Below are 24945 nucleotides of genomic sequence, written 5' to 3' on the forward strand. Positions count from 1 at the left end.
CCTGATGAAGGAGCGTCGCTCCAAAAGCTAGTGCTTCCAATTAAACCTGTTGGACTATAACCTGGTGTTGTGTGATTTTTAACTTCATTAGGCAAGCCCTCCAGTCCAGGCAGCATCCTGGTAAACCTTCTTTGCACCCTCTCCAAAGCCTCTGTATCTTTCCTATAGTAGGACGACCACAATTGGACACAATATTCCAAGTGTGGTCTCACCAGGGACTTGTAGAGCTGTAACAAAACCTTGTGGCTCTTAAACTTGATCCCCCTGTTAATGAAAGCCAAAACACCATTTGCTTTCTTAACAACCATATCCACTTGGGTGGCAACTTTGAGGGATCTATGTACTTGCACACCCAGATCCCTCTGTTCCTCCACACTGCCAAGAATCCTGTCTTTAATCCTATATTCAACATTCGAGTTCGACCTTCCAAAATACATCACTTCACATTTATCCAGGTTGAATTCCATCTGCCATTTCTCAGCCCAGCTCTGCATCCTGTCTGTGTTGCGCTGCAGCCTGCAATAGCCCTCAATACTATCGATGGCACCTCCAACCTTTATGTCATCTGCAAATTTACTAACCAACCCCCCAACCTCCTCGTTGAAGTCAGTTATAAAAACTACAAAGAGCAGTGTTCCCAGAACGGAGCCCTGCGGTATCCCACTCAACACTGACTTCCAGACAGAATACTTTCCATCTACAACCACTCTCTGCCTTCTGTCAGCCAACCAACTCTGAATCCAGATAGCCGAATCACCCTGTATTCTATACTTTCTGACTTTATGAATGAGCCTATTCTGGGGAACCTTATTAAATGCCTTGCTGAAGTCCATATACACCACATCTACTGCTTGACCTTCGTCGACCTGTCTTGTCACCTCCTCGAAGAACTCAATAAGATTTGTGAGGCCTCACAAAGCCATGCTGACTGCTTTAATCACCCTATGCTTTGCCAAATAGTCATAGATCCTATCCCTCAGAATTCTTTCCAAAACCTTGCTGACCACAGACGTAAGACTGACTGGTCTGTAATTGCCAGGGATTTCCCTATTCCCCTTCTTGAAAAGAGGAACAGCATTCGCCTCCTTCCAATTCCTGACATTCCTATAGAAAGCTTCAGAGTTTTCTTTGTTCCTTCCTGCCAAAGACTTCTCATGTCCCTTCCTGGCTCTTCGTAGCTCTCTCAAGGTCCTTCCTGGCTAACTTGTAATTCTCAAGCACCCCAACTGAGCCTTCTCGTCTCATCTTTAGATAAACTTCCTTCTTCCTCTTGACAAAAGATTCAACTTCCACAGTATATCACGGTTCCCTTGCTCGACCACTTCCTCCCTGCCTGACAGGTATATACTTATCAAGGACATGCAGTAGCTGTTCCTTGAACAAGCTCCACATTTCAATTGTGCCCATCCCCTGCAGTCTCCTTCCCCACCCTATGTATCCTAAATCTTGCCTAATTGCTTTCCCCCCCCCAGCTGTAACTCTTCCTCTGTGGTACATACCTATCCCACTCCATCCCTAAAGTAAATGTAACTGAATTGTGGTCACTATCACCAAAGTGCTCACCTACCTCCAAATCTAACACCTGGCCTGGTTCATTACCCAGTGCCAAATCCAATGTGGCCTTGCCTCTTATTGGCCTATCTACATACTGTGTCAGGAAACCCTCCTGCACACATTGGACAAAAACTGAACCATCTAAAGTACTCAAACTATAGCATTTCCAGTCAATATTTGGAAAGTTAAAGTCTCCCAAAGCAATTACCCATTTGCTATCACTCCTATCCAGAATCATCTTTGCAATCCTTTCCTCTACATCTCTGGAACATTTTGGAGGCCAATAGAAGGCTCCCAACAGGGTGACCTCTCTCTTGTTTCTAACAATGTCGCACCTCTCCCTCTTTTACCATCTTCACTGATCTTACTGACTAACACTATCATCGCTGATCGTGTACTCAACAAAATACTTCTGCTGTCTCCCCATACCCCTCAACTCCTTTAGCATCTAGAGTAACTTGTTCAGTAACTTGGCCAACATAGTGTTAGAGATTTCAATAAGTTTGCCACGCTCAGTATGGAAACACTTCTCTTCATCTCAGTCTGAATGGCCTAAAATGCAACAGTAGACTGTGATCCCTTGTTGTGTGCCCCTGGCCAAGGAAGCATCATCTCTCCATCTAATCTGTCCAGTCCTGCCAGAATTGTATATATTTCACTGAGATCATACCTTATTCTAAATTCCAGTGAATACAGCCAAGTCAACCTAATCTTCCCTCACATGATACACCATTTACCCTCAGAATCAGTCTAGTGAGATTTCTCTGCACTCCCTCTTTGACAAGTATATCTTTCCCTGGGTAAGAAAATCAAAACTGCACATAATCATCCAGTTGAGATCTCACCAATGCCCAGTACTAGGACCTTGCTGTGGTACTCAGATCCTCTTGCAATGAAAGCCCACTTACGATTTGTCTTCCGAACTGCTTGCTGCACCTGTACACTTGCCTTCCTTGACCAGGATCCAAGGACATCCATATCTCTTTGTACATCAACATTTCCTGTTTTTACTTAAATAATACTCTGCCGTTGTTTTTCCGGCCAAAGTGGACAGCTTCACACTTACAGATATTATGTTGCTTTTGCCATGCATTTGCACACACATTTAGCTTATCTGAATCACTTTGAAGGCTCCTTACGTCTTCCTCACCAATCACAATCCTACCTAGTTTTGTATTGGGTTGAAACTATTACATTTGATACCCTCATCCTAATCGTTGATGTATATTTTTAATATCTGCATCCCGAGCACAGATCCCTGCAGTATACCACTTGTCAATGCCTCTCACACAAAAAAAAATCAATTTATTCCTACTCTTTGTTTCCTGTCTGCTAACCAGTTCTCAATCTATGCTGGTGTGCTAACACCAATCCCTTGTGCTTTGAGTTTGCTCACTAATGTTTTATGTGGAACTTTATCAAAAGCTTTCTGAAAATCCAAATGCATCACTTTCACTAGCTCTCCGTCATCTGTTCTACATGTTATGCCCTCAAAATAAAATCCAGTAGGGTTGTCAAACAAGATTTCCCTTTCATAAATCCATGCTGACTTTGTATAATTCCTTCAATATTTTCCAAATGCCCCATTAGCACATCTTTTTTAAAAGACTCAGCAGTTTCCCTCCTGCTGATGTTAGGCTAACTGGTCTATAACTGTCCATTTCCTCCTTCCCTTCATTTTTAAATAACTGGGTTACATTTGCTCCTCGCCAAACTGACAGGACTTTTCCAGAAGGATTTTGGAAGATGATAACCAACTCATATACTATCTCCATGGCCACCCTCTTTTACCACTCTGAGATGCAAATGATCAACTCCTGGGGATTTAGTTGCTTTCAGTAACATTCATTTCTTCAACTCTGTTTTGTTCACTGATACTAATCTCATTCAATTCTGGGAAATTATTTGTTTCTTCGTCTTTGAAGGCAGAAATAAATTAGTTGGATAATTACCCTGCCATTTCCTAGTTCTCCCGTTTCAGCCTTTAAGGGGTCCTGTATTTGTGTTTACTGATTTTTAAAAATATTTACAGAAGCTCTTATAGTCCATTATTAAGTTGCTTGCAATTTTACTCTCATACTCTATCTCTTAATTAAATTTTTGTTCTTCTTTTGCTGAATTCTAAATTGCTTCCAGGTTGCAGGCTTGTTATTTCTTTCCTCAAAAATCTATATGACTCACCTTTGCATCAAATGCTATACCAAAAATAACAAAATAACAAAAACTGTAATAAAATAAATTAATTTGCTAGCAATGGCATGGTCACTTTTCCTGTTGTGTTCTTTCACTGATAAGGAATATATAATTGTTGCAATGCGTGCAATCACTCCTTATTTATTAGCCATTGCCTCTCTACTTCTGTGTCTTTAATGAAGTTAACTATTCGTTAATAGACTCCCATGAAGTTAATAATTAACTATACTCGGCCCCTTTCCCAAAAGAGATGTACATAATCAGATCAAATGCTAGTATAGTTATTAAAGTCATTCACTTATTCAAAGCTTCTCTTTCAAAGCATAAGATAATGCACTAGAGACATCTTTGTACACTCATGATTCTTGCTACTCCTCTGAAGTAGATCGATTGATTGGGTAATCTGGTTCTGTGGCTTCATCAACAATGTTTTACTGTAATATGTTTTTCCATCAACATTTTATGATGTAGCACAATGACATTGATTCAGCTACACTTGGGGCAAGGTGGAATTCTATATGTTACTAAAGTGATGAAGTATTTTCAAAAGGTTTTTTTACAGGAGGGTCAATAGATCCTGGATCTCATGGCTGCTGCGTTGTACTGTCAATACATTTGCTTCCAACAGGATCTCCATTGACTGATTTATTTGTTTAACTCCATTAACTTCAATTCAGATCCTCTGAAATGAAAGCTATCCTATTTACAACAAAACAAATGGTAGAGTTATTTAACTGAAAACTGAGAAATTATGGGAGACTGTTTCTGTGGGTTTATTGTGGATGTGCATGACAATAATGCTAATCTGTAAACTTTATTTTTATAGAGACTGTCCAGTCATAACACTAATCACACATGAATGTGCACACAATTTGTCTGCGTGCTTTGTTTTATTCCGGATATTTTGAATCCATCTGAAAATTTAGATTTAACGTGTAAAATCCATCATTGCAAAACATCTGACAGTTTTATTTAAGCTTGTTTATTGTTGGGTTAGATTTCTGTTGTGTAGCATGTTTGTCTTGTAGAGTGCATGCATCTTACATGATATTTCTGTTTCATGTGTTTCTTTTATCTGATAGTGTGATGTATCAGCTGAGATAATGTTGAGATCTGCACCATTACTGTTCAGATTATTAAAAGTTTCACAAATAACACAGTTTCCTTTTTAAAATGTAGCAGACTTACTTCAAATGATTTTCTTTATATAACTGAAATTTCAGAGTTTTTTTGGAAGGAAATATAATCTGCAGTTATAGTAACAGGATAAGTAGTTCTTAGTATTCATTATGACATAGATCTATTGAGTTGTACATGTCTGAGTGTATTTGAAATCTGATGTACATCGGTGCATACATGGACATTAAAAAGTGCAAGCATTTTAATGATAGAGTAGGAGGACAATGACTCAGCATTGACGTCATTAGTGCATTACGGATGTGTGTCAGGAATGGTACATAACCATGTTGCACATTATTCCCACGTTCATGTAGAAAACTAAAAAGCCATTGATCATAACTACTTGCCTGCAGAATTCATTTTCAGAATATACACTGAATGTTGTATACTGGGTTTAGGTAATTCAATGAAATGCAAATGACAGATGTGAAACTAAATTAAAATTACTCTCTTGATACCTGCTACTGAAGGTAGCATAAGCTGAGCATTTCATACAAAGGATGTGTATGATTTCCTATTGACTGTTTGTTCATCCAACTGTTATCAGCTCAGTGCCATTTTTAAGTCCTCACTTTGCTTTTTGTAATGCATTGATACAATCAATGAGTTTTTTTAAAAAACTTAATTGCTTTCTAATAAGAGGGCGATCATGCAAAGAAGAAAAATGACAATTTGCCACCAGGCCAGCAATATATTCTCCTCTGATATGTTTCCCTGCAAACACAGGCATTGACACCACATACATAATTATAATAAAATGCCTTTTCATACACTCTACATTAATATTTTAATTAGTAGTTCTTGAAACATATTTCCTATAATCTGTATTAGATACCAGGTTAGTGCAAAATGGTATTGTTTCGTGGAGGTTATAGAAATGGACTATATCTTGGAAAATAAAACAAGGATGTAACGAGTGTAGTTGGTTTAAAATAGCAGACAAAGGAATGGTGGCTCTTGTAGACACAGGTTCAATTCAAGCTTAGAATTGCTTTTCCACCCAGTAATGAAATTGAGGTCAAAACATTTGAAGTTCATTTTAGTAATATAGATGAAAAAAATTGCATCTTCCTGACAGCAATAGCTGCAGTTAACCTTGAGATTATTTACAACTGACCAAATTTTTAAAATTAGGAAGAAGCGATTTATTCTCAGTCATTTCCAGGATGGTTCTGAACAGATTATGAAGATACCGGAGTTAAGTTGTTGGAGCATGTGACTCTGATGGGTGAAGTTTTCAAATTACATCAGAGTAAAATAAGACTAAAGTAAAACTGAATGAATGAAACTGGTTAACAAGAATATACTCTGCACAAGAAAAAATATAATTTCCTTTCAGGATGATAATCACCACTTTTCATTTTATTTAACAATTCTTCTTCACAAAATGTCAGAATAATACTCCAAATATTTGTTTCAGTGACTATACCATACAATCTCAACATTATCACTTTATTTGTAGAGAAAGAGCAGTTCTATTTACTGACAACCACCTTTCTTTAATAAGTAATGAACCTTTTCACCTGTGTGCATGAAATGGTAATTAAACACTTGAACTACGTTTTCATTATATCAACTTTAAGGTATATTGTAACCAATCACTCCTGAGAAAAAGCTGATGGATATTTTTGCAAATATGACCTTTGAACTTGTGAATCAGTGTGTAGCTAAGTAGCCTGCTCGTCAATCAATTGTAGATTTTTGGTTAAACTGTTTAAAATTTGTCTATTGTGTCCACCAGTTTTGTTTTGTTTTTGTCTGCAATGTAACTCTGTCTTGTCTCTGTTGTGACTGTTCACTGCTTGTTTCTGTTCTGTTTGTTGCACTTCTCTCATCATAGGCAAAATGCAGGATGGGAATATGGAGAACAGCCAGAATAAAGGTAACCATTCTTCTCGACAGTCAATCATTCTTTCACTGTTTTATACTAACATTGATGCCATTTCAATTAAGATGTTCCTTTTCCCTAGTTTTCTGAAGTGCTGACCGAGCATTTACTAACTCCTTCCGATTCTTTTCATACAGGAGTCTTTTTCATCGATGTCGAAAATAAATATGGTAATGCAGTTTCACACATCTCTGAGGGCTCTGTAGAGGATTTTCTAGCTATTTAAAATTCTAAAATGCTTTCTCGTTCTACTGCCTATTATTTAATTTGTGTCCAGCCTCCCTGTTTTGACAGATGTTTTAATGTTGTAATATTTTTTAAATTTTCTGAAAACTAATCAAGCGTTTTGCTTTGAAGCATTTTTAGCATTGTGTATTAGTATGGAACAATGCTGTTTGCTTAATTAATGAAGGAGGAACGCTATATGATACAGTAATGTTAACAAACAGCACGGCACATGCTTAATCATCCTTTAATGATTTGCAATTATCAATATTGTCAATATTAGAATAGTGGTCTAAAATATGTGAAAGGAGAGTATAAAAATCAAATCTAATAATGCTAATTGTCAATGAATCTTAACTGCCCTGGGTTTCATTATGAAATGTGTTTATATCTGTCGGCTACTTTGCAAATGATGATTGCTGATCTTGTCAGAATGAAATGCAGAGTGGAGGTCAAGTGCATCCCACAGAGAGAGAGCGAGATTAGAAATAAGAAGAGTGAGTCAACCCCCGCCCTCCTCCTGCTTCCTCTTACTCATGACTCATACAATAAACAAAGGACAACGTAGGCTCTTTACCTGTCCCCTTGGGAAGAGGGTGCAAGTGCAAGAGGGAAGAAAGACAGAAATCTGTAAATACATTTTGCAAGAAAAAACATCGATATATTTATGTAAGAAAGGCTTCACCTGGGTTTTTGTTGAATATAGCTGAAGGCCAAAGCTTGTTGAAAAAACTGTGCCAAATGGTGTTGGATATTAAGTGCACTGTAAACTCATGCTGTTTGGTAAAGCCTTTGCTTTAGTTAGCAATGTGACTTAAATGAGCATGTTAAGTGCGAGACTGCATAGAATAATTTGTTGCTATTTTCTACATGTTTAAGGTGTTAACAGTGCCCTGTAAAATAGAAGTAAACCACCAGTTTAATTTAGGATACAACTCCAGATTTGACAGCAGCATGCCTTCTCCTTTTAAGCACTGATGAAGGAAATCAGAAAGGAAATAAAAGTAAAAGGTTGCAGCAATAGATATGGACAACTTACTGCTCTGCTCGGATTCCACTCCGTTTCTCCTGCCAACTTCTATAGGATAACAGAAGCTGCCCAACCAGTTTAGATGGCCTCATTAATCTATGGAAGTCAGAGGAAATGACATATATAGGATCCTGAGTCAGTCTTAATAGTTTATTGGATGGCACCTATGCTGCACAGAGATTAAAAAGAGGAACCCAAAATTTTAAGTGAAATAACCCCACAGAGACTGTCACCAAGTCACCTTTTACTTATACATGTATTTGACGCTACATATTTACTTGACACTGGTCTGACTTCCTCAGAGCCAGCTCACAGAGTGAACAGAACCTTTGACGCTCCTGTTTATATCTGTCAGCCTGGGCTCCCTGATTGGAAAAGATAAACAGTTCCAATCAGGGAACTCATATTCTGTGAGTTGACCTCATTACAATCACTACTGGAAGCTTAAGATCATTGTTGTAAAGCCAGGATTTAAATTGTTGTTTTTCTCGGAGCCAGAACAATTAAGTGGCCTGCTGCCACCACTTTCCCTTTCAGCCCATCACCTGTCCCAACTGAGGACCTTATCTCCAGAACGGACACCTATTCAATGGTTGAAGCTCACTTGCAGCTTGCTAAGGAGACTCATTCATTCCTCAAAGCAGACCAGGCCTCTGTCAACAGGATCTGCTGTTTTGCCAGTCACTCCGTAGATCAGTCATCTAATAATTAATGTTTTTACCTCATTAGTTGAGCAAATATTGCACTGTAAGGTGTATTGTAGCTCTGCACGAGTCCGCAGTTATATTTCCAAAAGTAACTGCTGGAGAAAAATCGTGTTTTGCATTAAAAATAAATCAATGATGGAAGCTTTTGTAGATTTACAGCAGGTGATTATGAAAACATACTAGATCCTTGTGTTCAAGGTATTTTTGACTGGCTTTCTTTAATTGTTTGCATTAGCCAAGAAACAAGATGGCGCAGCTGCCATGGAAATGCAACCTCTCAAGAGTGCAGAAGGCGGTGATGGAGAAGACAAGGAGAAGAGGAAGGGAGGTGCACCAAAGAAAGAAAAGTCCGTCCTGCAGGGCAAACTGACCAAACTGGCAGTGCAGATAGGGAAAGCAGGTGAGCTGGTTTCTAATTCAGTGAACTAATAATTGTGAACAAAAATGTGTTGTGAACAGGCTTCAGTCGCTACTAAAGTGATTCTTCAGAAAATCTTCAGACTTCGTCAAATCAACATTTCTAAATTAAAGTCAAAATGCTGCAGATGCTAGAAATTTGAAGCAAAACATAAAATGCTAGATGTCATCAGAAATCTGGTAGCATCTGTGCATCAAGAGACAGAATTGACATTTCAAATGGGTAAGCATTCTGCTAAACCATTAATGGTAATACCATCAAATGGAAATACTCACTTTGTTGCTAGCTCCACAAACATTCTCAGATCTGCTGATTATTTCCAGCATTTGCAGTTTAAAATAGATCTCAAAAACTGTGTTAAGTACTAAAGAAATTCACCCTGCTGCTGGCACAATCATATAGGCTGTATGAAGTGCTGTGTTCAAATTTTTGCGAAGCTACATTGTGAGAGCGATAATTTTATAAAAATGCTTACAATCATATATGAACCATTAGCAATCATATCATCGAACTTCATATGAACTCTTAAAACCACGCCTCAAATAATTTGTTTGTTAGTATAAAATGTGAGTAGTACTAAGACAAAAGGCACAATTTTTTTCAAAACTGTTTGTCTTGCGTTCATCAGGGATGGCATGGTGGCTCAGTGGTTAGGTAAAAACAAGGACTGCAGATGCTGGAAACCAGAGTCTAGATGAGAGTGGTGCTGGAAAAGCACAGCAGGTCAGGCAGATTCCGAGGAGCACGAAAATCGATGTTTCAGGCAAAAGCCCTTAATCAGGAATAGAGGCAGGGTGCCTGCAGAGTGGAGAGATAAATGAGAGGGGGTGGGGGTGAGGAGAAAGTAGCATAGAGTACAATAGGTGAATGGGGGTGGGGATGGAGGTGATAGGTCAGAGAGGAGGGTAGGGGAAGGTAGCTAAGAGTACAATGGGTGAATGGGGGTGGGGATGGAGATGATAGGTCAGAGGGGAGGGTGGAGTGGATAATTGGAAAAGAAGATAGACAGGTAGGACAGGTCATGGGGACAGTGCTGAGCTGGAAGGTTGGTGCTGGTGTGAGGTGGGGGAAGGGGAAATGAGAAAACTGGTGAAGTCCACATTGATGCACTTGGGTTGAAGTGTTCCGAGGCAGAAGATGAGGCGTACTTCCTCCAGGCGTCGGGTGGTGAGGGAGCGGTGGTAGAGGAGGCCCAGGACCTGCATGTCCTCAGCAGAGTGGGAGGGGGAGTTGAAATGTTGGGCCACAGGGCGGTGGGGTTGATTGGTGCGGGTGTCCCAGAGATGTTCCCTAAAGCGCTATGCTAGGAGGCGTCCAGTCTCCCCAATGTAGAGGAGACCGCATCGGGAGCAACGGATACAATAAATGATATTGGTGGATGTGCAGGTAAAACTTTGATGGATGTGGAAGGCTCCTTTGGGGCCTTGGATGGAGGAGGTGTGGGTGCAGGTTTTGCAATTCCTGTGGTGGCAGGGGAGGGTGCCAGGAAGGGAGGATGGGTTGTTGGGGGCATGGACCTGACCAGGTAGTCACGGAGGGAACGGTCTTTGCGGAAGGCGGAAAGGGGTGGAGAGGAAAATATATCCCTGGTGGTGGGGTCCGTTTGGAGGTGGCGAAAATGTCTTCTGATGATGTGGTTTATGCGAAGGTTGGTAGGGTGGAAGGTGAGCACCAGGGGGGTTCTGTCCTTGTTACAGTTGGAGGGGTGGGGTTTGTGGGCCGGGGCGTGGGATATAGACGAAATATGTTGGAGGGTATCTTCAACTACGTGGGAAGGGAAATTGCGGTCTCTAAAGAAGGAGGCCATCTGGTGTGTTCTGTGGTGGAACTGGTCCTCCTGGGTGCAGATACGGCGGAGGCGGAGGAATTGGGAATAGGGGATGGCATTTTTGCAGGAGGTAGGGTGGGAAGAGGTGTAATCCATGTAGCTGTGGGAATCGGTGGGTTTGTAAAAAATGTCAGTGTCAAGTTTGTCATCATTAATGGAGATGGAGAGGTCCAGGAAGGGGAGGGAGGTGTCAGAGATGGTCCAGGTGAATTTAAGGCCGGGGTGGAATGTGTTGGTGAAGTTGATGAATTGCTCAACCTCCTCTCGGGAGCATGAGGTGGTGCCAATGCAGTCATCAATGTCATGGAGGAAGAGGTGGGGAGTGATGCCGGTGTAACTATGGAAGATGGACTGCTCTACGTAGCCAACAAAGAGACAGGCATAGCTGGGGCCCATACGGGTGCCGATGGCTACCCCTTTGGTCCGGAGGAAGTGGGCGGATTCGAAGGAGAAATTGTTAAGGGTGAGGACCAGTTCAGCCAAATGAATAAGAGTGTCGGTGGAAGGGTACTGTTGGGGACGTCGGGAGAGGAAGAAACGGAGGGCGTGGAGGCCCTGGTCATGGCGGATGGAGGTGTAGAGGGATTGGATATCCATGGTGAAAATGAGGTGTTAGGGGCCGGGGAAACGGAAGTCTTGGAGGAGGTGGAGGGTGTGGGTGGTGTCTCGAACGTATGTGGGGAATTCCTGAACTAGGGGGGATAGGACAGTGTCAAGGTAGGTGGAGATGAGTTCGGTGGGGCAGGAGCATGCTGACTTATCACCTCCATCCCCACCGCCATTCACCCATTGTACTCTTTGCTACCTTCCCTCACCCTCCTCTCTGACCTATCATCTTCATCCCCACCCCCATTCTCCTATTGTACTCTATGCTACTTTCTCCCCACCCCCACTCCACTCTCATTTATCTCTCCACTCTGCAGGCACCCTGCCTCTATTCCTGATGAAGGGCTTTTGCCTGAAACATCGGTTTTCCCGCTCCTCAGATGCTGCCAGACCTGCTGTGCTTTTCTGGCACCACTCTAATATAGGCTCCGTGATTAGCACTGCTACCTCACAGCACCAAGGACCCAGGTTCAATCCCATCCTTGGGCGGCTGTCTGTGTGGAGTTTACATATTCTCCCCGTGTCTGCATGGATTTTCTCCACTGCTTCAGTTTCCTCCCATAGTCCAAAGATGTGCAGGTTAGGTGTATTGGTTGCACTAAATTGTCCATAATGTCTGGAAATGTGCAGGATAGTTGGGTTAGCCATGGTGAGTGCAGAGATATGGTAGGGAGGTTGGTCTGGGTGGGATGCTCTTTGGAGGGTCAGTGCGGACTCAATGGGCTGAATGCCTGCTTTCACACTGTAGAGATTCTATGATCAGGACAGTTCTCAATAATGCCAAAGTGAAGGGAAAGCAACATTTATATGTTTCGTTGGCAAAAGGAATTTGATCAGTAGAGGTGTTGTCATAGAGAATACATAGTTAATAATGATTGACTGTCACCCGTCAAACATTGTTTACATTTTAAACAAAGCAGGTTGATTCTCATTGGCGGGTCATTGCCTTCAGAAATAAACCAGTGAATGACTGTTATCTACTTTGGTGCATTTGAAATGTAACTATTTGAATTCAATCAGAAGCAAAAACGATAGCAATTAAGTGTTTCCATAGGTATGCCCCGATTACAAGTTGTAACTTCGACAGAAGTTCAATAGCAACTTCTTGACAAACAGTGTAAACGGGATTGACACAACATGTCCAAGGTTTCTGCTCTGCCAAAATTATACATTTCATTAACTTGTGTCCTAACCAATATTCTGTTTAAATTCATCATGTGCCGTACTCCAACATTTATAAAAGCTAAAGTTCTCTTGGGTTTGTTATTATTGTATTGACACCTTTGGGGAATTGTTTATTTAACCCATGAGTAGTCTGTTCTCACATTGTTCAAGGTCTTTACATTAAGTGAATAACTTTACAGAAAGTGAATAACTGCCAAGCCTTGTTTTTACTGTCACAGAATATATTACCTCACACTTACCTACATTAATAGCATTTACCACCTGCCTGCACATTCTGTGAACCTGTCTGTCTTCCTGAAGTCATTTGCAGTCCTTCTCACTATTTGGTAAATCTCCTACATTGTGTATCTAAACTTCTCAGCTGAAATGTTAAACATGAAGCAAATGGCTGCTATAACACTGTGACTGAGTATATTCTCATTGAATTTTTCTAGGGTTGGTGATGTCGGCAATCACGGTTATTATTCTTGTGTTGTACTTTGCCATCGATACTTTTGTGATTCAAAAACTACAGTGGCTGCCTGAATGCACACCGGTCTACATCCAATTCTTCGTTAAATTCTTTATTATTGGTGTCACTGTACTTGTTGTGGCTGTCCCAGAGGGTCTTCCACTTGCAGTCACCATCTCACTTGCCTATTCTGTGAAGGTATGGATATGCTCACTTACACTATACTATTAATTTCAGAGATAAACTTCACAGACTACTTTCCTCCATAATACGTTTTCAAAGATGTAATCATTTCTGTTGGCATCAAGTTGCATAATAGAGATTTTGTAAGTCCAGTAGTTGAAATATAGACTGAAGGATGCTTGAAGTGAACTGGAGAAGAAGCAAGCTGATATCAATGATCCCATTGAGGCAGTGAATGAATAATAAACAAAGCCTACCCAAGTGTTATGCTTCAACTATGTAATTTATATTATCAATGAAGTACTTGTAGTATTAGACAGCCTTGATTGGATTAGCTTCAGGATGTGCACATGAGGCTTCCTTTATGTTGTCTACATTGAGATACATAAATACTATGATTGAATCAAAGATCCTGAGAACGATTTGAGGCATGTTATAAACTTTTTAAATAAGTCAAATTCTAAATTTGGAAAGGTTTGACTTGTGATAATGTAAAGCTGAACGGGTAAGTAGGCTCTGCACTTGGTGATTGTTCCAGAAAAGAACAATGGGCTTGATTGTTGTGAGTGCTGTGTTTCCTTAATTACAAAATGACAGTCAACATTGGGCAAATAAGTACACATTTATCTGTATCGTTGAGTGTATATGAAAATTTTCTAACCAAAATAAGTGCATGTGCCTAAAGCAGTGTCACTCTTCTCACTCACTGATAGGTTAAATAAATTTGTCCCCAAACTTTGTGATAAGTTTTGAGGGTATTAACTTCACATTGAGAAGAATATGAAGAATATCAAATGATTAAAACTCATAACACTGTTAAAATTGATGGACCCTTCTATTGCAAGAGTTTGATTCAAATCTCTGATTTGGTCCATATTTATACTCTGAATTCCATCAGAAAGGATATGATTTATTCTGCATAGGTTATCAGCCGAAGTAATGAGAAATCAAGATGTCAAGCTAAGAGGAGGAAGGGAAGGTCACAGATTTCTCCGAGGCTATGCTTTAGTCTCCACTTTCTCTCAGCAACAGAGTGTGGTTTTATGAAGGTTTTTGAGATGTCCCTGCTCATTCTCTTGGCCAAGGATTCAGGGGATTTATCAAGGAAGCAAACTGAAACAAAATATATAAATTGAAATTGTTCAGTCTTGAAAGTCATTAGCATTTCTGTGTTATAAAAGATCTCTTCAGAATATTGATCTGTAATTACTTGTTATTGTATTGTGCCTCCTTTTGACTAGAAAATGATGAAGGACAACAATCTAGTGAGACATTTGGATGCCTGTGAGACCATGGGTAATGCTACAGCAATCTGCTCTGACAAAACAGGCACTTTGACAACAAATCGAATGACTGTTGTGCAGGCGTATGTTGGTGATGTCCATTATAAAGAAGTCCCAGATCCTGATGCCCTTCCATCAAAAACACTGGACATGCTTGTTAATGCAATATCTCTCAACAGTGCTTACACTTCCAAAATACTGGTAAGTTTTTCTTTCTTATTAGTGTCTTGAATGCTGTTCTTGAGTGACTTGTTTTTTCAGGAGCAAAGTTGTTTCCAGGTTGCCATTTGATTATTGAACACAATGGCTTAATGGGGCAGGTAATGTCAGCAGATTCAAGAGGGTTGAAGATTTTGCAGAGGAAATTATTGATGAGCATAAGAGGTGCTGATTGGCATTTTGTGAATTTTTGTATTTACCAGAAGGGCTGCGGTAGTCTCTTCTGGACTGCGTTTTTCCAACAGCTTTCAAGCAAATGGCTCATTAGTTCTATTCTCAGTAACATTTGAATGCTGTTTGTTAATGTAAATTAATCTTTGCTTGATGTTATTCCTGACAAATAAAATTGGTCGTATCACATATTTCTGTATCAGAATCATTTTCATTGAGATTTTCAAGGGATCCATGTTTTGTGGCCCATTGGGATTTTGTTCATGATTGTGTTCCTTTTCCTTTGTGTTCAGGGTTTCATGATTAGACTTGTCCTTTAGTAGGTAATATTCCTAAGTTCTTTCTGGCTAAACCATCCAGTAATAATTGGCCAGAACTACAGGTCTCACAGTCACCCTTTTGAGCTTATAGCATTCTACATTGTGCAAGAGGTTATATCAAGAACTATCATACTTTCTAAAATTTTTGTCATAAAGTTACACTGTATGTAGATAACTCATAGGTAGTGGATAATCTTTTCACATCGCAGTGTCATTTTGGTAGCTTCCATTGTTATTAGCAAGATCAAGAAACTGCGTATTTTCTTATTCTGTAATGGTAATATGATCAAATGAACTCTTCAAACCCAGACGAGGTCAAGAAGATTTGTTCAGATTAGATTAATCAATTCAGCTGTGTGTGCCATCAAAATACATAGAAATTAAATCATAGAAGTGGGCTATTCTGCCTAAATGGTCCATATTGTGCCGATCCAGATGAAAGAAAATACCTAAGATTTAACTACTCTATCCCCATATCTATTCAACCCCTTTTCCTTCATTGATCTATGCAATCTAATTTTGAATGTCCCCATTGTATTTGGCACAATCTCTAATCTGAAAATAAAGTTTGTTGTACAAATCGCTATGTGAAGAAAAGCTTCCTGTTGTCTTTTTTCTTTTCCCTACTTGTCCTCATCTTTATCTCCCTTTCCCTACATGAAGTATACATGCATATACCATGCCATCTGAGCTCACAGCAGGCAATTCTATTCCCCTAAGCACCAATCCATTCTTGGACCTGTTGTCAATTTCTTCATAAGCCTAGGATTCTAAAGCACTGTTTTCTTACTAAGATACTGAGGACATTATCGAGGAGAAAGTGAGGTCTGCAGATGCTGGAGATCAGAGATGGAAATGTGTTGCTGGAAAAGCTCAGCAGGTCAGGCAGCATCTAGGGAACAGGAGAATCGACGTTTCGGGCATTCCTGAAGAAGGGCTAATGCCCGAAACGTCGATTCTCCTGTTCCCTAGATGCTGCCTGACCTGCTGCGCTTTTCCAGCAACACATTTCCATCACTGAGGACATTATCCACAATGGATTGTATTACACTTTCCATATTTATACTCACTCTCTCTCTCTTTCTCTATAACTCCTGCAATTTCTGTTATTCTTTCTGAATACTCTTCTGCTCTTTTCCCATTTATTTTCTCCTCAGCCAACACTATCACCTCCTTTATTGCTGGATGTATTATGTCCAACTTCCTCACAAATATTTTCCCATTTAATGTGATATTTTTTAAGATGAAGGGTTAAGTTGTATTTGAGAAATGTTTCTTATATTGTACTCTAGGGAAACACTGAGTGATGTAATATCAAGGGCCATTCCAAGCCTCAACCTTGGTATCACTACCGTAATGAAGAGTTCAGTCTCTTACAATGCTACCATGGATTTATCTTTTATTTATAATGTGCTGAATGATAAATGCTGTATATTTTAGATGAAAGGGGCAAATCAAATGCACCCTCGTTAAAGTTCGTCTGTTTTTCTAATCGTGCAAATTAAAAGCTTGAATACTCAAATTAGAATGGATTCAAGTTGGTCATTTATGACTCTTCTCCACCAATCATTATCAACTGGTTGGAAAACAAATTGAAGGAACTGATTACACTGACGCCAACAGAGGCTCATATCTGTCAGGAATAGGCCAGTGATTTTTGACAGAAATGTAACAGAAGGAGGTTTGTTGCCATTATAAATGTTCTGCAGCATCAAATCCATCTCACCTCAAATAACATGGCAAAATATGCCTCCAGTGCAAATGCAAGTGAGAAAGCATCAAAGGTGTAGCTGACAAAGGAAGATGGCAGCTGACAGGACAACTGCCTGTCTAGATCTTCCCTGTGGGCAATAGCAATGGCATGATAATTATAAAAAGGTTTTTGTGGAAATTGTTCCAACTACCTTGCAGAATAGGGTATGTATGATCCTGTTTATGTAACAGGCAATCTTTAAATCACTTCGTATGAAACAGAGGATTGTGTTAACCAATGGTTTACACTCCACCTGACTAGATTTTCTGTTGTCTTAGATAAGACGACCTCCTTTGTATTGGAGTACTATTGCACTCGGAGTTCTACAATATAAACGTGATATGAGATTTTCATGCTTGAAATGCCAATAGTCATTTGAGTGCATGAATCTAAATACTCGGGATAAACTTGGAACAATGAGCTCTAAAGTTTTATTGCAGAAGACAATTCTGAATTAGGATTGAAGTAGAACTTATATGTTACAGTGTGCGAAAGGCTGATATTCAGTGTCACATTTAATGAGAGAAATAGATGTAAAATATTGAAACAATTTCCTTACATTCAAAACTGTGGCTTCTTCTCTGAGCAGCATAATTTTAGATCAAATACTTCAGATGGAACTGTATGAGTGGATGGTTGATATTGATTTTGTGATGGTCCCCAAAGAACTACTAATTTTCAAAAATACATTCAAATTCTTGGTGTCCAATGTAAAGGAACCATACAAGAAAATGTAAGGTTTTAAGATTTTTACTGCAACAAGCAAAGTACAAGCAATATTGACTAAACATTATTTGATTGGTGACTACAAAAAAGATACTGTTTTTTCATATCTTGATGTAACAATAACCACACCCTACCGACATATATTAAACATATAAAAGCAATCTCACCACAGGACTCCAGTCTTTGCAGGAAACAGTCCACATTCTCTTCCAATGTGGGAGGATTAGAAAGTAGGATTAGCAAGAAGAATCAGCAAAACCAGAAATAAAATTCTGTTGATTTATGAGTGGGTCAGGATGAAATTGATCAATGTCAGTAACACAAAGCTTCTATCTAATCAGCAGCCTGTTTAATGATACACTGCACTGTATTCCCATTGACTTACATTTCATGGTAGTCACGTGTTGTTTAGATTGAATATTTATTGCATAGTTATCTACAGAATAGAAAGCCTTTTAGTTCAATTAACATCAGTAATAAATTACATATTTTAATATTCTATCAATTGATGGCCATAGTATAAAATTTTGCATGAGTATAAATGATAAATTAAACCGGGTCACATTAAATTCAGGAACACTTGAGCACAGACTTGCCGTAATGCTATTATCTAAATGTTCCGATTAGGTGCAGCCACCCATCAGCTTGAACATCATGCCCCTCTGTGACTGTAAGTTAATCAGAATGCACTCTTCCAGTGCAATCATGAGAGCTGGCCTGCATTTACAGGACACAATTGAAGGGTAGAACAAAAACAGCCTGCAAAAGCACAAATGCCAGAGCTAGGTAGAAACCATTTTATTCCATCTGGCTGGCAAATTAGGAAAGGGAATTACTCTGCTGGAACCCAGATATCATTAATGCAGTCCTTTGTGATATCTTTCAAGGACAAACAATGAGATCTGTCTTCCTGGCTGAAATAGCACTTCACAAACCATGCTAATGTGCCAGTTTCCCTGCACCGAGCCACCATCTGTAAGCTTTATCTTACACAAAATATTTGATAAAGAAACTAGGCTATTGTTCTTAAGACACGGTCATACTTAGCAAATTGACAGTTTGAACTTGAATAAATCATAGAACTAAAAGGACATCTCACAGTGTAGTGAACAGAAGGAAGTGAAAAGCCAGGGGACCAAAACAGTGTTAGTGCCAGAATTGCAATTTAACACCTTTCTCATTAGGATCACCAAAGGAAAGTGTTTTCAAAACACTTTGTGTAGCTGCTTCATTTCTCATTTTTATTTCAAAGTGATTTTGCTTGTGGTTGATGTAGATGCTGTTCAACTGTACAGTTGTATTGAGCAGCATATGATCGTCTACAAAATGTTTTAGTCAAGCTGTGCTGGCCCTGATGATGTAGCTGTGACCTGTGCAGAAATGAAATGAAGGCTGAGCATGTGTTGGCTATGAAGGATTGTGGTGCACCATATGCTATTTTGGAATGGTTTTTGTTTCTCCTGATGGCCAAATCGTTGAGTTCTGACAAGATTACTGTTTACTTCCACTTGATGTATAAATATTTTGGAGCAGTAGAGTCAGTGAGTCATAGAGATGTACAGCACAGAAACAGACCCTTCGGTCCAACTCGTCCATGCCGACTAGATATCCCAATCCAATCTAGTCCCACCTGCCAACACCCAGCTCAATTCCGTGTAAACTCTTTCTATTCATTTAACCATCCAGCTGTGTTTTAAATGTTGCAATTGTACTAGGCTCCACCGCTTCCTCTGGCAGCTCATTCCATACACAAACCACCCTCTGCATGAAAACATTGCCCCTTCGGTCTCTTTTATATCTTTCCCGTCTCACCCTAAACCTATGCCTTCTAGTTCTGGACTCCCCCACCTCAGGGAAGAGACTTTGTCTATTTATCCTATCCATGCTCCTCATGCTTTTATAAACCTCTATAAGGTCACCCCTCAGCCTTTGATGTTCTAGGGGAAACAGCGCCACCCTTTTCAACCTCTTCCCTATACCTCAAATCCTCCAACCCTGGCAACATCCTTGTAAATCTTTTCTGAACCCTTTCAAGTTTCACAACATCTTTCCGATAGGAAGGAGACCAGAGTTGCACGCAATATTCCAAAAGTGGCTGAACCAATGTCCTGTACAACCGCAACATGATCTCCCAACTCCTGTACTCAATACTCTGCCCAACAAAAGGAAAGCATACCAAACGCCTTCTTCACCAGCCTACCTACTTGCGACTCTACTTTTAAGGAGCTGTGAACCTGCACTCCAACGTTTTTGTTCAGTAATACTCCCGAAGACCTTGCCATTAAGTGTATAAGTCCTGCTAAGATTTGCTTTCCCAAAATGCAACACCTTGCATTTATCTAAATTAAACTCTACCTGCCACTTTTCAGCCCATTGGCCCATCTGGTCAAGATCCTGTAGTAATCTGAGGTAACCTTCTTCACTGTCCACTACATCTCCAATTTTGGTGTCATCTGCAAACTTGCTAACTATACCTCTTATGGTCACATCCAAATTATTTATATAAATGACTAAAGGTGGTGGACCCAGCACTGATCCTTGTGGCACTCCACTGGTCACAGGCCTCCAGTCTGAAAAACAACCCTCCACCACCAGCCTCTTGAGCCAGTTCTGTCTCCATATAGCTAGTTCTCCCTATACCCCATGAGATCTAACCTTGTTAACCTGTCTCCCATGGGGAACCTTGTCAAATGCCTTACTAAAGCCCATATAGATCATGTCTACCGCTCTGCCCTCATCAACCCTCTTTGTGACTTCTTCAAAAACCTCAATCAAATTTGTGAGACATGATTTCCCACACACAAAGCCATGTTGACTATCCCTAATCAGTTCTTGCCTTTCCAAATACATGTCTGTCCTGTCCCTCAGGAATCCCTCCAACAACTTAGCCACCACAGAAATTAGGCTCACTGGTCTATAGTTCCCTGGCTTGTCCTTATCACTTTGTGCTAAATAGTGGCACCATGTTAGCCAACCTCCAGTCTTCCAGTACCTCTCTTGCTGAGATACAAATATCTCAGCAAGTGGCCCAGCAATCACTTCCCTAGCTTCCCACAGAGTTCTAGGGTACACCTTATCCATTTTTTATGTGTTTCAAGACATCCAGCACTTCCTCCTCTGTAATATGGGCAAGATGTCACCATCTATTTCCCTACACTCTATATCTTCCATGTCCTTTCCCATAGTAAACACTGGTGCAATATGCTCGTTTAGTATCTGCCCCATCTCCTGTGGCTCCACACAAAGGCTGCCTTGCTGATCTTTGAGGGGTCCTATTCTCTCCCTAGTTACCCTTTTATCCTTAATGCATTTGTAAAAACCCTCTGGATTCTCCATAACCCTATTTGCCAGAGCTATCTCATGACCCCTTTTTGCCCTCCTGATTTCCCTTTTAAGTATACTCCTACTGCCTTAATACTTTTCTAAGGAGTCACCTGATATATCCTGTCTATACCTAACATCGGCTTTCTTCTTTTTCTTAACCAAACCCTCAATTTCTTTAATCATCCAGCATTTCCTATACCTACCAGCCTTCCCTTTCACCCTGACAGGAATATACTGATGATGTCACTTGAAAGTACAAAAAGTCAAAATCAAAAGTTTAAGCTTGCATTTTTAGCATGTAATTTTGTTAATTAATTAAGAAAGCGAATTGAATTTTATTAGAATTATTTTTTAATTAGGATGGCCCTTGACACCATAGCATCATTTGGCCATGTCTGGCATCACCAAACCCTGGCAAAGCTTGAGTTTAGGGAAATCAGGGGTATAGCTCCACTGGTTAGAATCATGCCTGGCACAAAGGTTATGGTTATTGGAGGCAATCATCTCTGCCCTAGGATATTGCTACTTACATTACTGAAGCAAATGTATTAGACCCAATCATCTTCTGCAGATTTATTTCCATTGATTGCTATGGTTCTTGTGGGGTGCTGGGGAGAGTGGGATGGCATGGGGCTGAGTTCTAATTTGCACATTCATGGAAGCAATGCATGTCTAATGTGCAGCTGCCTCAGTCAAATTTGATTTCAGTATTGAAATGGCTACAACATGTCTTATACACTCTGCTCTGAGTAGGAGAAGGTCTGAATTTACCAAACGTCTTCAGAGAAGTAGAGTATCGATTTTGGAAAGATAAGATATATTTTTAGAGAGGTGAGGTAGCTTTTGGACCTCTGGGAGAGTTAAGGTGCCCTTTGAGAGAAAAGAACAATGAATGTGCAAAAACACTTTGGAACTGTCAAGAGAACTGGCAAGTGTGAAGGTAGTTAAATCCCTGTCCTTTAGATATTTGAAATGAGTTGCAATGTTAAAAAGAATCAGTGCATATTTTCACTCTATCTGTTGATTTAAGCTTGAGGGTTGTCACGATAGACTTTTGCTGCATGATTAATTTCACAACCTTTCATTATCACAATGGAGTGCCAGTCATTTTCCAATTTATTTGACAAATCCAAGTGAGGTTAAGCTCTTTGAATGGTATGATCACAATATTTTGTTTTATGAATACATTAAAAGACATTAATGATTTTTGAGAAGATTTGTAGCTCAGGTTGATGATAGTGATAAAAGACATCAAATGAAATGATTTTTAAAACAAATTGAATTGTTATTTTAAATAATGAAATAACGAGTAGACACTTAAGCAATGTATTTAATTGTGGCATGAGTTCGGAGATCTACCAGTAGTGGATACTGAAAATGCATAGTGTCAAGGCAAAGGGCGATGGGTGAGGGATGTATGTTGGCACGAGTAGGCATGAAGATAACAGTGCCTATAAAGTAGTATAGGTGTGAGTAAAGGTGCAGCGATTGGCATGGAAGGCATGAGAATCAAAGAGAGCAGGTGGGGTGCATTGCTTGGCATGGAAGGTATGAGGAAACAATGGTGTGAGTGAATGCATGAGTTGGTATGAGTTTGAGCAAAGGCATGAGTGTTTTCAGAGGAGTGAATGTCTGAGGAATGAGTGTCAGAGTGCTCTTTGTTTTTTGTCATTTCTTCAACTCAGGGAGAGTGAAGTGTACAACATTTGCTGGTGAATACGTGAACAATTATACTGACAACTGATTTAGAATTGGCAGTTGAACTCACAGGGTGGTGTATTTGCAAGTAGAGGAAGTTACATAAGTTAGTACACAGGACCCTGATTTAGCAGGCAAGAAGAACATATGCAGACACTGGGCTTGTTTCAACTCAACAAACTCGGTGGCTGGTTCATTTCCCAGGGCAATGCACTGGCCAATCAGAGTCAACCTGCATGATCTAAAATTTAAACAAAGCCTGGTCAAATTGTCAATCAAAATTGGTGCTTGCATTCTCCAAGGCAATGCCTTTACCAATCCGAGTCCACTTGATATATCAGCATTCTATTCTTACACAGATTAAATGATGGTTTCCCCTTGACTTTGTGTTCTTGTAAATTGTCCTGATGAGTGTAAGATGAGTAGCTTTGAGCAAATCTGTTTTTAAACAATTTAATAAAAAATTAAAAGATTCAAAAATAATAAAATAAGTTATTTTGTGTAATACAATGTGGCATTTGACCCATTTAACTTTGGCAGGACCCAATACAACATTATCGATGGTAGGAACAGGTACTGCTTTCAATTAATAGTGCACTTCCAACCAAGTAGGGGCATGAGGGGAGAGCATTGACTTTAAGGAGAATAATAGTGTGAGTTTTAGGAACAAATACACAGAGCCAGATTTAAAACACATTCAGTTATAATTGCACATCTCCCAGTGCACAAACTCTGTACTGTGGGATGAACAGTGAATTCTGCCAGTGTGGAAGTCTATGTGACTAGACATGTCTCTGAGTTTACAATATTTCAGTACAGAAATAGGCAAATATGCTATCAATTACAGCATAATTGCTGGCACATTATTGTAGATTTAATACTTATAAATGCTTTGATGTTTCCCAAGGTCAGCATACACATTCTAGAAACAATTGACTCAATTTCTCTTTTAGTCTTATGATTAACAGGATTAACATCTGAAGTATATTGTTACATTGGGTCAAAAGTCTAATTAAATTTTTTTAAAGTGACATGCATTTAAATTGGCTACTATAGAGTCATTTTCATAGAGAAGTATAGCACGGAAACAGATCCTTCTAACTTGTTCATGCTGACCAGATATCCTAACTTAAGCTATTTCCATTTGCCAGCATTTGGCCCATAGTCCTCAAAACTTTTTATATACCCATCCAGGTGCCTTTTAAATGCTGTAATTGTCCTAGCCTCCACCACTTCCTCTGGCAGCTCATTTTGTACATGCAACATCCACTGCATGAAAAAGGTGGCCCATAGGTCCCTTTTAAATCTTTCCCCTGGCATCTTAAACCTATGCCCTCTCATTTCGGACTTCCCAACCCTCTGAAAAAGATCAGTTACACTGTCTATGCCCCTCATGATTTTACAAATCTCTGTACATTTCCCTTTCAGCCTCTGACGTTCCAGGGAAAATAGCCCCTTCCTTTTCAGCCTCTCTCCATTGCTGAGTGTGTGCCTTTCGAAAGAACTGAAACTTGCTGCATTTGACATTTTCATTGTCAGCAACCTGGAATTCTCAGTCATTACTCAATAAGAAGCATTATTACTTCTGAGTTTGAAAAATATATGCTCAAGTCTCACTGCACTGCAGCACTGTGATGATGTTGCACTGTTGTGTGTGCTAACCTTTGAATGAGTTTTTAAACCAAGGATCCGTCTCTCGGCTGGTCTGAAAAGATCTCATGATTTAAAAGAAGAGCAGAGATATTCTCCTGGGACCGTGGACAACAGTAATCCTTCAGCCATCTCCTAAAACTGACAATCTTCTCATTTATTTTCCTTTGTTACCTGTGGAAGCTTGCTGTGCAAAAATTGACTCTTATTGCAACAGTGGCCACACTTCAAAAGGGCTTATTTGGCTTTAAGTCACTTGGGTCATCCTGAACTCATAAGCGACAATGTAATTGTAAATTTTTCTTTGGTTTAAATCACTTATCTCAGAAAAGTGGGGAAGAGTGTTTTTTTCTG

General features: G+C 39.7%; 1 protein-coding gene across 17 annotated transcripts in view; it reads left to right on the forward strand.

Annotated features, from left to right (window-relative positions):
• The window catches only part of atp2b2 (ATPase plasma membrane Ca2+ transporting 2), an 838415-nt gene that overhangs the window by 633194 nt on the left and 180276 nt on the right, over positions 1-24945 (forward strand). For 14 of the 17 annotated variants that reach the window (XM_087994228.1, XM_087994235.1, XM_087994236.1 and 11 more), the window contains 4 exons: positions 6767-6808; positions 9012-9176; positions 13248-13462; positions 14689-14931. In XM_087994228.1, coding sequence (XP_087850354.1) covers positions 6767-6808; positions 9012-9176; positions 13248-13462; positions 14689-14931 — 665 coding nt within the window. The remainder of the gene's footprint in view (positions 1-6766; positions 6809-9011; positions 9177-13247; positions 13463-14688; positions 14932-24945) is intronic. The other 3 variants (XM_087994242.1, XM_087994234.1, XM_087994238.1) reach the window with 1 other exon arrangement.

The sequence above is a fragment of the Chiloscyllium plagiosum genome, unplaced genomic scaffold, assembly GCF_037043375.1.
Source record: "Chiloscyllium plagiosum isolate Xiang-an unplaced genomic scaffold, Cpla_swu_hap1 HiC_scaffold_14, whole genome shotgun sequence".
Lineage (NCBI taxonomy): Eukaryota > Metazoa > Chordata > Chondrichthyes > Orectolobiformes > Hemiscylliidae > Chiloscyllium > Chiloscyllium plagiosum.